Source organism: Octopus bimaculoides, chromosome 1 (genome assembly GCF_046866305.1).
Source record: "Octopus bimaculoides isolate indiv1 chromosome 1, ASM4686630v1, whole genome shotgun sequence".
Taxonomy (NCBI): Eukaryota; Metazoa; Mollusca; class Cephalopoda; order Octopoda; family Octopodidae; genus Octopus; species Octopus bimaculoides.
The window spans coordinates 73,565,186-73,581,773 of record NC_142928.1 but is presented as its reverse complement, the minus strand read 5'-3'; the positions used below and the strand labels follow the sequence as shown (position 1 = coordinate 73,581,773).

The 16,588-nt window shown below is 35.9% G+C and overlaps 2 protein-coding genes across 2 annotated transcripts in view; one reads left to right on the top strand and one right to left on the bottom strand.

The window, feature by feature from the left end:
- Positions 1-12,034, top strand: part of LOC106867432 (uncharacterized) — a 46,338-nt gene extending 34,304 nt beyond the window's left edge. Inside the window, exons 2-3 of the mRNA XM_014912307.3 lie at positions 6,890-7,159; positions 9,605-12,034. Of these exons, the coding sequence (XP_014767793.1) occupies positions 6,922-7,159; positions 9,605-10,164 (798 nt within the window). The 5' untranslated portion in view covers positions 6,890-6,921 and the 3' untranslated portion in view covers positions 10,165-12,034. The remainder of the gene's footprint in view (positions 1-6,889; positions 7,160-9,604) is intronic.
- LOC106867431 (DNA ligase 1) overlaps positions 1-16,588 on the bottom strand; it is a 127,942-nt gene that overhangs the window by 97,249 nt on the left and 14,105 nt on the right. Inside the window, exons 7-8 of the mRNA XM_014912306.3 lie at positions 13,866-13,943; positions 13,249-13,366 (exon numbers count right to left, since the gene is read on the bottom strand). Coding sequence (XP_014767792.1) covers positions 13,249-13,366; positions 13,866-13,943 — 196 coding nt within the window. The remainder of the gene's footprint in view (positions 1-13,248; positions 13,367-13,865; positions 13,944-16,588) is intronic.

The following is a 16,588-nucleotide window of genomic DNA, read 5'->3' as shown; positions in this document are numbered from 1 at the left end:
TTATTTTCTAAATAAATAAAAATTTTGAACTTCATCAACATAATCTTAATCTGTAGCTTTGAAAGAATCTTAAAAGATATGCATTATTAAAAGTTTTGAGGAAATCAGGTTAGAGTGGAGTGGGGTGCTAAACTGTAGTTATGCTTATCTATACTCATAAAGCTAGTCCTGCAAAATTTCATCTTAAAATTTTCAGAGATATACTTGTCTGGCAAGTGATTTGATCAGAGATTGTATCTTGAAACTATTACAATTGATCTGAGATTGTCTTGAAACTGTCACAGTTACATTGACCCCAGTACTCAACTGGTACTTATTTTATCAACCCTAAAAGAATGAAAGGTAAAGTTGACCTCGGTGGAATTTGAACTCAAGACGTAAAGACAGACAAAATGCCACTAAGCATTTTACCCAGCACAGTAACGATTCTGCCAGCATGCCAACTTTTCACTAATAATAATAATAATAATAATAGTAATAGTCGCACACATATTGCTGTGATGCATGTGCCCGGTGTACCCTTATCAGATGGGTAGTCATGATGGGTATATTGGGCTTCATATATTTTACCACAGTGTCACATTGATGGCATGTACTGTTCTCTCTCTCAATAATTATTATTATTATTATTATTATTATTATTATTTCAAATCTTTGCTACAAGGGCAGCTTGGAGGAGGTGGGGATGAGTCGATTACGTTGCTCACAGTGTTCAACTGGTACTTACTTTATCGACCCCGAAAGGATGAAAGGCAAAGTCAACCTCAGTGGAATTTGAACTCAGAACGTAGCGGCAGACGAAATACCCCTAAACATTTCACCCAGCATGCTAACGATTCTGCCAGCTCACCACCTAATAATGATGATGATAATAATAATATTAATAATAATAGGCAGTGAGTTAGCAGAATTCTTCATACATCAGACAAACTGCTTAATGACATTTTTTGCTTTTTACATTCTGAGCTAAAATTTGGTCAAGGTCAATTAAATAAAGTACCAGTCAAGTAATGGGGTCAGTGTAATTGGCTATCCCCTCACTCCTAAAATTATTGGCCTCATACCAAAATTTGAAACTATCACCACCACCATCACCACCATTATTATTACTATTATTATTATCATGAAAAATGTGGCGAGCTGGCAGAATTGTTAGCACACTGGGTAAAACACTAAGCAGCATTTCATCCATCTTTACATTTTCAGTTCAAATTCCACCAGGGTTGACTTGGCCTTTCATTCGTTAAGAGTTGATTATATAAGCACCAGTTGAACAAGGGGGTTGATGTAATTGACTTATCCCCTCCTCGAAATTGCTGGCCTTGTGCCAAAATTTGAAACCAATATCATTATTATTATTATTATTATTATTATTATTATTTCTGAGAGAGCAGTGCATGCCATCAAAGTGACACTGGGGTACAAATATACGAAGCCCAATATACCCATCATGACTACCCGTCTGATAAGGGTACACCAGGCACATGCATCACAACTATGTGCACAAAATGGTGATCTCATATCAAGATAAACAGCACGTGACCTCGCAGGTGGGACCCAGTTAGAATTTTCTTCAAGTTGAGTAACCCATCCCGCTCAAAAGGTCCCTGAATAAAGTTTGTTTCAGGATGATGAACAAAACACCCATGTTTCCATAGGTGAAATATTCAAACTCCAAAAGAATTCCTCTCAACACATGGCTATGATGCTCCCCCACTACTTCTGCTCATGATCAGAGATGCACATATCATCAGCCATTAAGGGACATGCTCAACTGGTTATAGTCAAACAACTGACACGAAAATCTGTGGTATTAAGCAGAATATTTGCTGTAGCCTGGATTGACAGAATCATTAAAGCATCAAGAAAAATTCTTTTCATGAGCATATGCTTGATCAGGGCCACCACTGCACTAACTACTTCATTTTATCATGCTGTCTTTTATTACATGACTAAATCAATGCAGAGAGCCTACATTAAAAATATATCACAATTTAAAAAGATATAATGATTGATGACTATACTGAAGCCCCAAAGATAAGCTCCACTTTACAGAAAATAAATAAACAAATATAGAAAGAAAAAAAGAAAAAGAGCAGAAAAAAAATAAGGAAATAATAACAATATATATTATTCAAAAAAAAAGCCTTCGAAAATGTAATCTACTGAGGATTCAATATAACCTATTTGAACTTTCCATATCAATCAAGTTACTGAGCTTAGCTTTAACACGTGTCTGAAGTCATTCAGTTATTGTTATCAGTGAGATCTAGTGTTCCAGAATCACCTATTTTATTAAAGGAAAACAGTAAAACTACTTGGTTGAAACTATTAGGGTTTTATATTAAAGGACAAAAAAAAAACAACAAAAAAAAACAGTGGCATTATTTGAAAGTTAAAAATAAGTAGAAGATTTATAAGAAACCAGAGAAGACAGTTTTCAATTAATAGAGAATTGATTTGTAATCCAAAGCAATTATGACTAATCCGTTTCCTCAAAAGTTGACGACACTGTACCTAAATGAGAAACTGTCATCATTAATTATTATTATATTATTATCATCATCATTTATTATTATTATATCATCATCATCATTTATTATTATTATTATTATTATCATCATCATCATCATCATTTATTATTATTATTATCATCATCATCATCATTTATTATTATTATTATTATTATCATCATCATTTATTATTATTATTATTATTATTGTTATTATTATTATTATTATTATTGTTGTTATTATTATTATTATTGTTATTATTATTGTTGTTATTATTATTATTATTATTGTTGTTATTATTATTATTATTATTGTTGTTATTATTATTATTATTATTGTTGTTATTATTATTATTATTATTATTATTATTATTATTATTATTATTATTATTAGGGCTGCAAGTTGGCAGAATTGTTAGCATGCCGGGAGAAATGCTAGCAGTATTTCGTCTGCTGCTACATTCTGGGTTCCGATTACGCCGAAGTCGACTTTGCCTTTCATCCTTTCTGGTCGATAAATTAATTACCAGTGAAACAGTGGGGTCAATGTAATCAACTACCCCCTCCCCCAAATTTCAGACCTTGTGCCTATAACAGAAAGGATAATCATAATTATCATTAAGGTAGAGTCATTAAAGCTGGTAGAGTCATTAGCAGCTTTTCTTTTGGCTTTAAGTTCTCAGTTCAAATGCCACTGAGGTTAATTTTGCTTTTCATCCTTTCAGAGGAGCTAAAATAAGTATCAGTTGTACACTGGAGCCAATGTAACCAATTAGCCCCTCTTCCCAAATTTCAAGCCTTGTACAGATATCATTATTATTGGCAAACTGGCAGAAAGTTAGCACTCTGGGCAAAATGCTTAGCAGCATTTTATCCGTCCTTGTGCTCTGAGTTCAAATTCTGCCATGGTCGACCTTTCATCCCTTCATGGTCAATAAAATAAGTACCAATCAAACACTGGGGTTAATGTAATCGACTAACCCTGCTCCCAAAATTTCAAGCCTTATGCCTATTATAGAAAGAATTATTTTTATTGCTTCCGTTTTCTCCTGATTTCATGTCAAAATCTCATGGTTGTGTGTGCACTAATATAATAAAAAGAAGAGTAATTACATGCATAACAGATAACTGTAGCCATGACAAACACACACACATACATACAAACACATATCCAACAGGAAATAAGAATAAAATGCACCAGCATTCATATACAGGCATGCAACATACAAACACATGACACAAACGCACAAGAGATAAATATTAACATAGACATTGAGGACAACAAACTACTTAACAGTAACTAAAAATATCTTATTTCATTTGACATCAAAAGGTCAAAGCAAAACTGTTTTATTTTGCATTAATAATATTTGCAATATACGTAGACTTTCAAATTGGTTGCTCTGTATCTCTCTTTGTTTTACTAACATTTCTTTCTTCCCTATACGCTCTGTCACTTAATAGAATGTTCAATATTTGGTGTGTTCCACAGCCATCAGACTGGATACTAAAGGAAAGAGTTATATCAGTTAAATTTAATAACAAGCAAAATGCCTGGCTTATTTTTAAAGCAATATTATCCAATCTTCCATGGTAACAGCTGAGTAATATGGAAATAAATTTAAAACAAAAAAAAAATAAAGTAAAAACATATAAATGGTAATATGTGCATGGCAGTACACAAACATGAGTCTTATTAGACTTTTATTGAAGATAAGCAAAGTAATCAAAGCTAAAGTATTAAAAATTCCTAAAGATGGACACGCACACATACACACACTCATCATCATCATTATTATTGTTGTTGCAATGTCTACATGTCAAGATAGCAAGGTTCGGACATTTACCAACCTCCAGTTGCTTTCAAGCAGCATAACATTTCATTGAGTCTACTGGACAATGAAAAACCTGGACATGCTTTCATGCAAGATTACAAACATATCATAGCCTTTTGCATGAAAGGTGACTCTTTGTTAACAATCATTGCACACATCACAACAAGGGAAACACATACACAATGGTGTGGTTCAGAGGCTTGCTTCCCAACCACATGGTTTTAGGCTCTGTCTTGCCACATGAAACCTCAGGCAAGTGTATTCTACTACAGCCCTTGGACCAACCAAAGCCTTGTGAGTGCATTTGGTAGATAAACTGAATGAAACCGGTTATATGTATATATATAGATATACAAGGGGGTGCTGAAAAGTTCCTGGCTTGGGTAAAAGAAAATACAAGAGGTTCAGTTAATTATGATTTTATACAACATATTCCCCTCTCAGATTAACACACTTATTACAGTAATCCTTCAGTTTTTCTAAGCCCTACAAAAGAACTTGGAAGGCCCAACATGCCTTTCGCGACACCCTTAAAGCCAGGAACTTTTCAGCATCCCCTCATAGATACACTGTCTTGCTGAAGATGCCTGTTGTGGTCAAAACATATTCACAATTGTCCTTTTATCTCCAGGCATTAAGGTTGATCTTTTCCTTAATGGCATATCAACTTTGGAGAATTCTTGATTCTTGAGATTATCTCATATGGAGCTGGTCCTAACTGCCATTTGGAAATCGCCAGTGTCATGTAACTGGTACGTAAAAAGCACCCATTACACTCTTGGCATTAGGAAGAGGATCCAGCTGTCAAAACCAAGCCAAATCAGATTGGAACATGGTACGGCCCTCCAACTTACCAGTTCCAGTCAAACTGTCTAACGCATGCCAGCATGGAAAGCAGATGCTAAATGATGATGATGATGATCCTCTGGGGGCAGAGATAATTTAAATAAATCAAGAAATTATCATCATCATCATTTAAAGCCCATTCTCCATGCTGGCATAAGTTGGACAGTTCAAAAGGAGTTGACAATTTTCAGAGCTGGAAAGCTAGACCAGTCAGTTGTTGTGGCATGGTTTCAACAGCTGGATGCCTTTCCTTACACCAACTACTTTACAGAGTGTACAGGGTGCATTTTATGTGGTGCCAGCACAGATGCTTTTTCGTGGCACCGGCACAAGTGGTGCTTTTTATGCGGCTTTGGCATGGGTGCTTTTATGTGGTGCCTTGTTATATCTGTATTCATCCATGTTACATGTATATGTGCATGTGTAAGTGCATGTATGTTTGTGTCATTTTGTCTTGACATTGTGTGGTGGTTGTAATTGAGTGTCGCTGTCATACAAGTGTTATTCATTTCCAATATGCTGTAAATAACATAGCACCTTGCTTGGAAACAAGTGAGGCTTAGTGACAAAGCATCCAGACATAGAAAATCTGCCTCAAAAAAAAAAAAAAGCCACCCAGGCACAGGAGTGGCTGTATGGTAAGTAGCTTGCTTACCAACCACATGGTTCTGGGTTCATTCCCACTGCGTGGCATATTGGGCAAGTGTCTTCTACTATAGCCTCGGGCCGACCAAAGCCTTGTGAGTAGATTTGGCAGACGGAAACTGAAAGAAGCCTGTCGTATATATGTGTATATATATATATATATATCAGGAGTGGCTGTGTGGTGGTAAGTAGCTTGCTTACCAACCACATGGTTCCAGGTTCATTCCCACTGTGTGGCATCTTCGGCAAGTGTCTTTTACTATAGCCTCGGGCCGACCAAAGCCTTGTGAGTAGATTTGGTAGACGGAAACCGAAAGAAGCCTGTCGTATATATGTGTATATATATATATATATATATATATATATATATGTGGTGGGGGTGTATGCTTGTGTGTCTGTGTTTGTCCCCCCAACATCGCTTGACAATTGATGGTGGTGTGCTTACGTCCCCGTAACTTAGCGGTTCGGCAAAAGAGACCGATAGAATAAGTACTAGGCTTACAAAGAACAAGTCCTGGGGTCGATTTGCTCGACTAAAGGCGGTGCTCCAGCATGGCCGCAGTCAAATGACTGAAACAAGTAAAAGAGTAAAAAGAGAGAAAGCCCATGCGAGCATGAAAAAGTAGATTTTAAAACAATGATGACTCTCATACACACACACATACCCAAAGCACATGTGCAATGACACACACACACACATATAGAAATATATATATGAAAGGCCTCTTCCAATTTCGTTCTCTCATAAAACACTGATTAATATGCAGCTATAGTGAAAAACACTAACTGACAATGTCCATGCAGTAGGAAACTCTCAAAGACACACTTCTGAAGAGAATGTCTTAACAACTCAGCCATACCTACACATATGTGCACACGTTCATGCACATGTACACGTATACACACACACAGAGTAGAACTTGAACTCAGAACACAGACAGACAAAGTACTTAGCAGCATTTCGTCCAGTATGTTAACTGATTTTACCAGCTCAAATAATAATGGTTGAAATATTAAACTTGAAATTACATTTCTCCTCATTGATTTACAGGTGACCATATTAGTGCTGCACTTCCTAGACTGATGGAACACACATTTGGACTGAAGCTTTCCAGTCTGACATGGCTATTGGCTATGCACATTCAGGTGGTTGCTTCAGGTACCCATGCATATCTTCAGGACAAGGAGTGTAAGTGCTGTGTTGGCCAGACAGGTCCGTCAGGAGTACCTGGAATACCAGGTCTGCAAGGTGCTATGGGAATTGAAGGTCAAAAAGGAGAGAGAGGAGAACATGGACCACAAGGCCCATTTGGATTAAAAGGTAAATATTTTAATATTTATTATTGAGTGAGAAAGCAATGCATGCTGTCAAAGTGACTCTGGCGTACAAAAATATATGAAGCTCAATATACCCATCATGACACTTACGACGTCGAGGGTTCCAGTTGATCCGACCAATGGAACAGCCTGCTCGTGAAATTAACGTGCAAGTGGCTGAGCACTCCACAGACACGTGTACCCTTAACGTAGTTCTTGGGGATATTCAGCTTGACACAGTGTGACAAGGCTGACCCTTTGAATTACAGGCACAACAGAAACAGGAAGTAAGAGTGAGAGAAAGTTGTGGTGAAAGAGTACAGCAGGGTTCGCCACCATCCCCTGCTGGAGCCTCGTGGAGCTTTAAGTGTTTTCGCTCTATAAACACTCACAACGCCCGGTCTGGGAATCGAAACCGCGATCCTATGACCGTGAGTCCGCTGCCCTAACCACGGGGCCATTGCGCCTCCACACCATCATGACAACCCATCTGATAAAGGTACACCAGGCACATGCATCACAACCATGTGCACAAAATGGTGATCTCATATCAAGATAAACAGCACATGACATAGCAGGGAGAGCCCAGTTAGAATCTTTTTTCAGGTTGAGTAACCTGTCCCACTTAAAAGGTCACTGAATAAGGTTTGTTTAAGGATGATGAACAAAACATCCATTTTACCAGAGGGGAATTATTCAAACTCCAAAAAATTCTTCAACACATGGCTATGATGCTCCCCCACTACTTCTGCCTGTGATCAGAGATGCATGCATCGTCAGTCACTAAGGGATATGCTCAACTGGTTGAGGCCAAGCAAATAACAAGCAAATTTGTGGTACTGAGCAGAATATTTGCTGTAGCCCATCTTTTATACTAAGACAAAACATGTACATGATAGCACTTCCAGTTAACATCAAAAGCCATGAGAGCCACTACCTGACAATTGCATCAGAGCATTTATCATTATTATTATTTTCTTTTTTTTTTTGTTTACTATTCAAAAATATAACATATAATGTGTGTGTGTAGATACATGTTTTAGTAAAGAAGAAAGGTTGTGCTATTGATCAGTGTCATAGCTTCTGAGACTTGGTGGAAGAAAGTCGTCCTCAGACCAAAGATCTAGCCCAGATGCACGTAAAAATGCACTCTCTGCAAAAGGTACTCAAAGGCCGTGTAATGGTATGAAACCAGGCAAAAGATTTAAATGAACAACCCAAGAAAAAAATATAGTTTTGATGGGGTTTCTACATAGTTTCCATGTACCAAATTTCATTTACAAAACTTTGGTCAGCCCAAGGCTATGGGTACAAGACACTTGCCCAAGATGCTATTCAATGCAACAGAACTCAAACGTCATGCAGTTGCTAAATGAACTTCTTCACACACAGCCATGATTGTGCCTGTATCAGAGGTTTGCTGCATAACCACGTAGTTCTGGATCAATCTCATAGCTTAGTACATCAAAACTCTTAAGCCAAAGAGAGAGGTGTGTGTGTGTGTGTGTGTGAAAATAAAGGATAGCAGAACCAGCATGATGAACAAAAAATACTTATTATATTTGGGTTTACATCAGTTAAATCTCTTTACGCATTGGCCAACTTTATTGTAAGGTCTATAAAATAAATACAGGGCAAGGAACTGGGTTTCATATAACTGACTAAAACCCCTAATAACAGTGCTCCAATACAACCACGGTCCAGTGAATGAAAAGTATAAAAGGATATATATAAATAAATACACAGACACACATAATCAAACGTGTGCATGGGTTAGCATGGATTAAATGATTACTGTAAATTTAGAAGTATATTGAATATTACAAGTAGCAAAAAAAGGAAGAGCAGTGCTCATGACCCCATTCCAGGACCTCCAATAGTAGAAGACTGAAGGGAGAAAGTTGGCCAGAGACCTGGCCCAGATAGCTGAAATAATGTGAACTTCATTAAATGTGCCCAATGGCCGTATATTGGTATTAAATTGAGTGATCGATTAAGTCTGCCACTCAAATTACACCCCAAATTCTAAAACAGAAAGAACAGATTGGATAATGTAGTCAAATGAAAAGTCATTGAAAATTGAAGTACTGGACTGGTACATTGTATTTAATTGACCCAAGAAGGAGAAAAGACAAAGTCAACTTTGATACAACTTGAACTTAGAATGTAAAGAGATGTGTTTCTGTTTATAAAATATCATTATCATTTAATGTTCACTTTCTATGCTGGCATGGATTGGGTAGGTCATCACGGTCATTTCTTAATAGACTGGTACCTGTCAATGTCACTTGGCCTGGTTTCTATGGCCAGATGCCCTTCCTATTGTCATTCACTTTACAGAATGTACTGGGTGCATTTTCTCATAGGCCAATAGAGAGGTTGACAAGTTTTGAATAAGACAGAACTAAAGGGTTCTTTACTCATAATACTATATGTGTTTTCATTTCAGGTGAAAGTGGAGCATTGGGACCAACAGGAGAGAAAGGAAGCCGTGGGAGGAAAGGACAAAAAGGAGAAATCGGCACAAATGGAGGTGAAGGAATTAAAGGAGCTATGGGACCCCGAGGATATCCAGGGTACAAGGGAGATAGAGGGGAAAAGGGTCTTTCAAGTAAACCTAGTAAACGAATTGCATTTTCTGCCAGCAGAACAACCAAGCTGGGACGGGTTTTACAAGACACAATAGTGACTTTCAACAACATCTTTGTAAATATTGGTGACAATTTTGACATTTATACATCCCATTTCGTCTGTCAGCTCAATGGGACTTACCTTTTCACAGCACATATTATGGGTCAAAATAAAATCGATGCCTTTGCCTGGCTGATGGTGAATAACCAGCACCAGCTTCCACTGCATGGAGATGGCCGAGCAGGATTTGGTTCAAGCAGCAACACCATAATTCTTAATCTTAATGTTGATGACCATGTCTGGATTCAACTCAGTAAAGACTCAGCACTGCTCAACGATTACTCAACATTCTCAGGGTTCTTAATCTTTGAGAATTAAACATGTACAAATATTATCGTCATGCCTGCAGTACTAATATGTGAGAAATAGCCAAGTCTTTGACAGTTTAAAAATGGTAGATTCATTAACAATAGGGAAAAAGCCAACTTTATCAAATAAGAAATATCCATACTTTCTTGGCAGAGTGACATGATAATATAGTTGGAATTTCTAAGGAGAAAATATTCCATAAGTCAAAAAGATTTTTGAAGTAGGACTTATTGTATTTAGTCAACTTTTATAAATTTATAAAATAGATATTGCTGATACAGGATCAAATAGATTTTGTTATTTAAAAACAATCTAGTAAAAAAATAAAAAAAGATAAAAGCAGTCAATCTTACAATCACTTCAAGAATAGGTAACAAGAAATAAATCTATGGGTAAAAAAAAAACAACAAAAAATCAAACAAATTTATGCTAATTACATAATAATCGAAATGAGAGCGAAAAACAAAACAAAAAAAAACAAAACCAAATGACATCACTTCACTGACTTCTATTCTTTAGCAATAATCATAAATGAAACAAGTCTAAATCTATCCAACATATTTCTTGATCTGATGAAAACAGAATATGAAACCCCACATTTAGATTTAGATAAACCACTGTGTGTGTGTCAATGCAACATATTCATTTTCAAACCACACTAAATGACAAGAACACACAACACTCTCAACACAGATTATTGCCAAGAAATACATCTACATCCTAAGCATCTAAAAGCTATGGATATAGCCTTTCTGTGGTGATACTTCAAAACTATTTTCAGGTAGAAACACCAGACAACTTATGAAATCTGTATGTCGTGTTTTGTTTTGTCTTCTGAATATCTTTTTTTATTTTCGTAATATTTGTCTTTTAATATAATTTAGTGAAGGAAATCTTCTAAATCTATGTAGCAGTCTTTCATGGGATCATTCCACATTATATTTAAATATTACTTAACTGTCTATAAACCCCACAAAAAAAGGACACTTGGAACAGAAGATGCAGACAAATGATTATAACACTAAAACATATCAACAAACTCTTGTAAGAGACTGAAATCTTTGAAATAACTTTAGAAATGCTAACAACAAAAAAGAAAACATGTAGCTGGATCACATTATAGGACTTCCACTCCACATTCTATGTTTTAAAAGCCTGAAGTTTTTTATCTGTTTAGATAACAACAAAACCAACAATTTTCACAGTCTAAGCCATTTTCACACACCATCATTTTCCCAAAAAGTCATGAAAGCAACTGACTTACATTTCTATAAACTGTAAAATTTTCATGGTTGTGAAAAAGAAAAAATAGGAAAGCAACTTTTACTTATAACGGTTGTGTAAGGTATAATGTGCTTTTATACAAATAGTTGTGCTATTTTCATCCCAATGGTTGTATAAGATAGTGATCTATTTTCGTCCAAATGGTTTTGTAGAAAACATCTAAGCTCCATTATGAGATTTTTTTTTGTAATTTTTTTTTAAAATTTTTTCTTTCTTTTCAATGTTTGTGAAAGCATCAGTTTTTTTTCCTTGGTGAAGTAATAACACAAAGAGAAAAATTTAAAACATTTTAAAAATCATACTAATTCCTGTCAAAAGGTTATGTTGAGTAAAGAAAAGAAAATCAATAACTGTTTTTGTATCTACTGAGTACATTAAGAGATAGCCATTTACCATTTTACAAATAGTTTTATAAGGAATCCATCCCCTTTATAATTTACATGTGAAGTACTTTTAACAGCTGAAGAATGGCCCAAACTTATTAGCTCTAATCTCAAAAACAAATTAGTAGCATTGTTATCAAGTAGACATATTTTTTTGTAGATGGTCCCAAGTTTCTTAAATAAAATCTGTAAGAAAAAAAAAACTGAAAAAATTGTTTTATTTTCTTATTATTCTACATTCATTTTCCCAAACAAGGAAGAAGATGGGTGAAGACTTTTTGAGAATTTGGACATTTATTTATTTTTGGAGTACTTTTTTTCCATAGCTGAATCTTCTTTCCAACAGATAACTTGAATTGGAAATATGAACACTGCTTATTAACAGACCAGGCAAATAAAGACAAGCAGAGTTATGTACCTTACTCAAGAGAAAGTTTTCAAAAAAAATAAAGTTAATCGAATTATATATAGATATATATATAATATTGACACAGATATAAGAGTTAGAACTTGTGGTCCGCCCGCCGACCGTTTCCATTGGAAATTTTCCCCACCCCTGCTCTAGATACTTGGCTGTGTTGAGCCAAGCCTCCAGCTTAAGTATCATTCTCTTCTTTCTTTCCAATGATAAAGTGTTACAGACTTTGTCCTTCCTCCTTGACTAAGCTGTAAAATAAGAGTCGTTTCCTGTAAAATCCAACCCAGTACCAAGTCCTAAGCACAGAAAAGTAAAGTTGTTGCAACATTTGGTGACGCTTCCTTATATCTACTTATTTTGGTGGAAATAAAATATTTTACGCCAGCTTCAGAAGAAAACCTGTAAGGAATTAATAGAATTTATTCATGTTGTTTTTGGCACTCCGTCGCTTACGACATCCAGGGTTCCAGTTGATCCAATCAACGGAACAGCCTGCTCGTGAAATTAATGTGCAAGTGGTTGATCACTCCACAGATACGTGTACCCTTAACGTAGTTCTCGGGGATATTCAGAGTGACAAGGCTGGCCCTTTCAATTACAGGCACAACAGAAAGAAGTTGTGGTGAAAGAGTACAGCAGGGTTCGCAACTATCCCCTGCCAGAGCCTCGTGGAGCTTTAGGTGTTTTCACTCAATAAACACTCACAACGCCCGGTCTGGGTCTCGAAACCGCGATCCTAGGACCGCGAGTCCGCTGCCCTAACCACTGGGCCATTGCGCCTCCACAGATGACAAAAGACACCAACAAGAGTCGAGATACAGCAACAAAGATCTGTCCTATTTATGCAAGCATAGAAACATAGATGTAAAATGGAAATAGTGAATGAAGAAAACTAACTCTTCTTCTGCTGCCACTACTACCAGCACAAACATGTCAAATTTGGAATCAATGTCCTTGATATATGGACATAACAACAAAAAACACAATAGAAAATAAGCAAACTCTTACCACTGTACATCTTCAGATTTTTCTTCCTTTATTTCTGTGGTTGATTTCGTTGATTTAGCAGGCTCCTTCTTTTTTTCAGATTCTGGTTTTGAAGGTGTTTTCTTTGATTTGATGTTACCTAATAAGATCAATTGAATAAAACAATAAACAAGATTCTACACCAATTATCACCATCAATTTAGAATTAATTTTAATTTGGAAAAACCTAAAGCCCACTTTATCATATAGTTATTATTGCATGATGTTTTATAATATAGTTATCATATAGTTACATGTACACACGCATGACAGGCTTCTTTTAGTTTTTGTCTACCAAATCCACTCACAAGGCTTTGGCTGACCTGCAGCTATAGTAAGGGAGACTTTCTTAAAGTGCTACCCATTACATTCTTGGAGTGGCATCCAGCCATAGAAACCATGCCAAATCAGACTTTAACCTGGTGCAGCTCTCCAGCTTACCAGTTTCGGTCAAACCATCTAACCTATGCCAGCATGGAAAGCAGACACTAAATGATGATGATGATATATATATATATATATATATATAGGGTTGGTTAAGACAATAAAAAGTTTAAAATTTATACTAGTGAATGTATTAATAGTTAAAAGTAACTTACCAAATATAGAGGCAACTTTCACTTCAGGAGAATCTTTAGACTTCTTAACTTCTTTTTTCACTGAAGATTCATTTGTGTCTTTCGATGAAAAAGATAATAATGAAAATATTTGAAAGAAATCATTTAACAATTAATCTTGAAACAAATACAAGTTATATATAAAAGCTTGTAATATCATCCTCAACATTTGTCTTAATGTTGACTTTTTTGGTTGGCCCAGGTCTATAGAACAAGATACTTGCACAAGGTACCATGTTGTGGGACTGAATCTGGAATGAAAGGGGCTGTACCTATGGTTTCATAGGCCCTCCAAGACTTGCAAGGTAAAACCCCGCTGGAAATAAAACAAGGGTGAAAGTTTAAAAAAAAAAAACAGGCGTAGGAGTGGCTGTGTGGTAAGTAGTTTGCTTACCAACCACATGGTTCCGGGTTCAGTCCCACTGCATGGCACCTTGGGCGAGTGTCTTCTACTATAGCCTCGGGCCGACCAAAGCCTTGTGAGTGGATTTGGTAGACGGAAACTGAAAGAAGCCCGTCGTATATATATATATATATATATATATATGTATGTATGTGTGTTTGTATGTTTGTGTGTCTGTGCTTGTCCCCCCCTCCCAACATCACTTGACAACCGATGCTGGTGTGTTTACGTCCCCGTAACTTAGTGGTTCGGCAAAAGAGACCGATAGAATAAGTACTAGGCTTACAAAAAATAAGTCTTGGAGTCGATTTGCACGACTGAAGGCGGTGCTCCACCATGGCCACAGTCAAATGACTGAAACAATCAAAAGAGCAAAAGAGTAACTTAGAAATAACAAGCACAGTTTTTATCATCATTGATTTAATATACACTTTCCCATGCTAGCATGGGTCAGACAGAATTTGTTGAGGCAGATTTTCTACAACTGGATGCCCTTCTTGTTGCCAGCCCTCACCTGTTTCCAGGTAAAGTAATATTTCATCATGACCAGACATGTTTCCATAATGGTAATAATTGTTTATAACCATCACGCTATGTCAAGGCTAGGAAGCAGTAACACACACATATTACAAATCTATGTGTAAATATGTGTGTGTGTGTGTGTGTGTGTGTGTATATATATACACACACACACACACAATTACAAATCTATATATGTAAATATATATATATATATATATATATATATATATATATATATATAATACAAATAATAAATGAGTATATGTATATATACGTACATGTATATACATACCTACATCTACATGTATATATAGATGTATATCTAGGTACAGGACGTTGCAAAAAAACGTGGACAAAATGATAAACAGAGTACAGAAAATACACAAGCCACATAGAGAGCATTTCCTTCATCAGCTGCCACCACACACACACACACACACACATATTACAAATTTATACATGTAAATATATACAGAGGTAAAAAATTAATGAGTGTGTGCATAACATAATATATATATGCACACACACACACACACATATGTATAGAGTGCTTGAAGTATTGTACAGATATTGTAAACTAAGAAGAAAGAGGCAGTCAGAATTTTGGATACTTCTTTATTAGCGCTTTCATTCATTCAATTGAACAAACGAAAGCGCTAATAAAGAATTATTCAAAACTCTGACTGCCTCCTTCTTCTTAACACACACACATATATATATATATATATATATATATATATATAGTGTGTCTCTTTCACTTTCCATCTACCAAATCCACTCACAAGGTTTTAACTGACTCTGGGCTATAATAGAAAATACTTGCACCAGGTGCCACACAGTGGGACTGAACCTGAAACCATGTGGTTGGGAAACACATTTCTTACCACTCAGTCACACCTGCACCTATCACCTTTTTTTCAAGAGTACTAAATAAAATGGCCAGCATCTGATAACAAAGAATGGACAATGCCCTTATTTCACAAATCCTAATTACAAAGTATAGAGTCACATAAAAATCAATATTATTTTATCTGAAAACTATTAAAGACAAACAAACTGAGCACCTTTAAATTATATATAAAAAAGAAAGTAACAAAAACAATAACACAAACATATGCTTACTCTGAAACCAATAATCACCAGAATACAAGCTAACTAGAATGATGATATTAGCAATATGATATCAGTAATAATATCAATATAATGATGCTATTAAAAATATCAGCAACTTCCTTCATTGCCTTTTTAACTATCTTTTATCTTTTATTTGTTTCAGTCACTAGACTGTGGTAATGCTGTACTTTTTTTTTTTTTTTTAAGCCTGGTACTTTATTAGTCTATTTTGCTGAACCGCTAAGTTATGGGGATGTAAGCAAACCAACATCAGTTGTCATGCAGTGGAAGGGGGACAAACAAATACACACACAGACAAATCAAAAACAAAAACAAAAGTAAAAAGGACATATACAGTGAATGTATTAAGTTGATGCTCAGTTTTAAGATGGTAAAAAAAGAGAGGGTTGTGACATTTCAAGCCAGAAAAAGGAAAGAGGAAAGGTCAAGAGAGAAGGAAAAGAATAGCCCAAGAATAGCACGTGTTGTCTAGTAAATCCACCCACAAGGCTATGGTCAGCCCAAGACTATAGTAGAGGACACTTACCCAAGATGCCATGCAGTAGGACTGAACCCAGAGCCATGTCGTTGGGAAACTTCTTACAACATGGGTGCATCTGTGCCTATAGTTATATTATATTTAGAATCTTTAACCTATTTGATACCA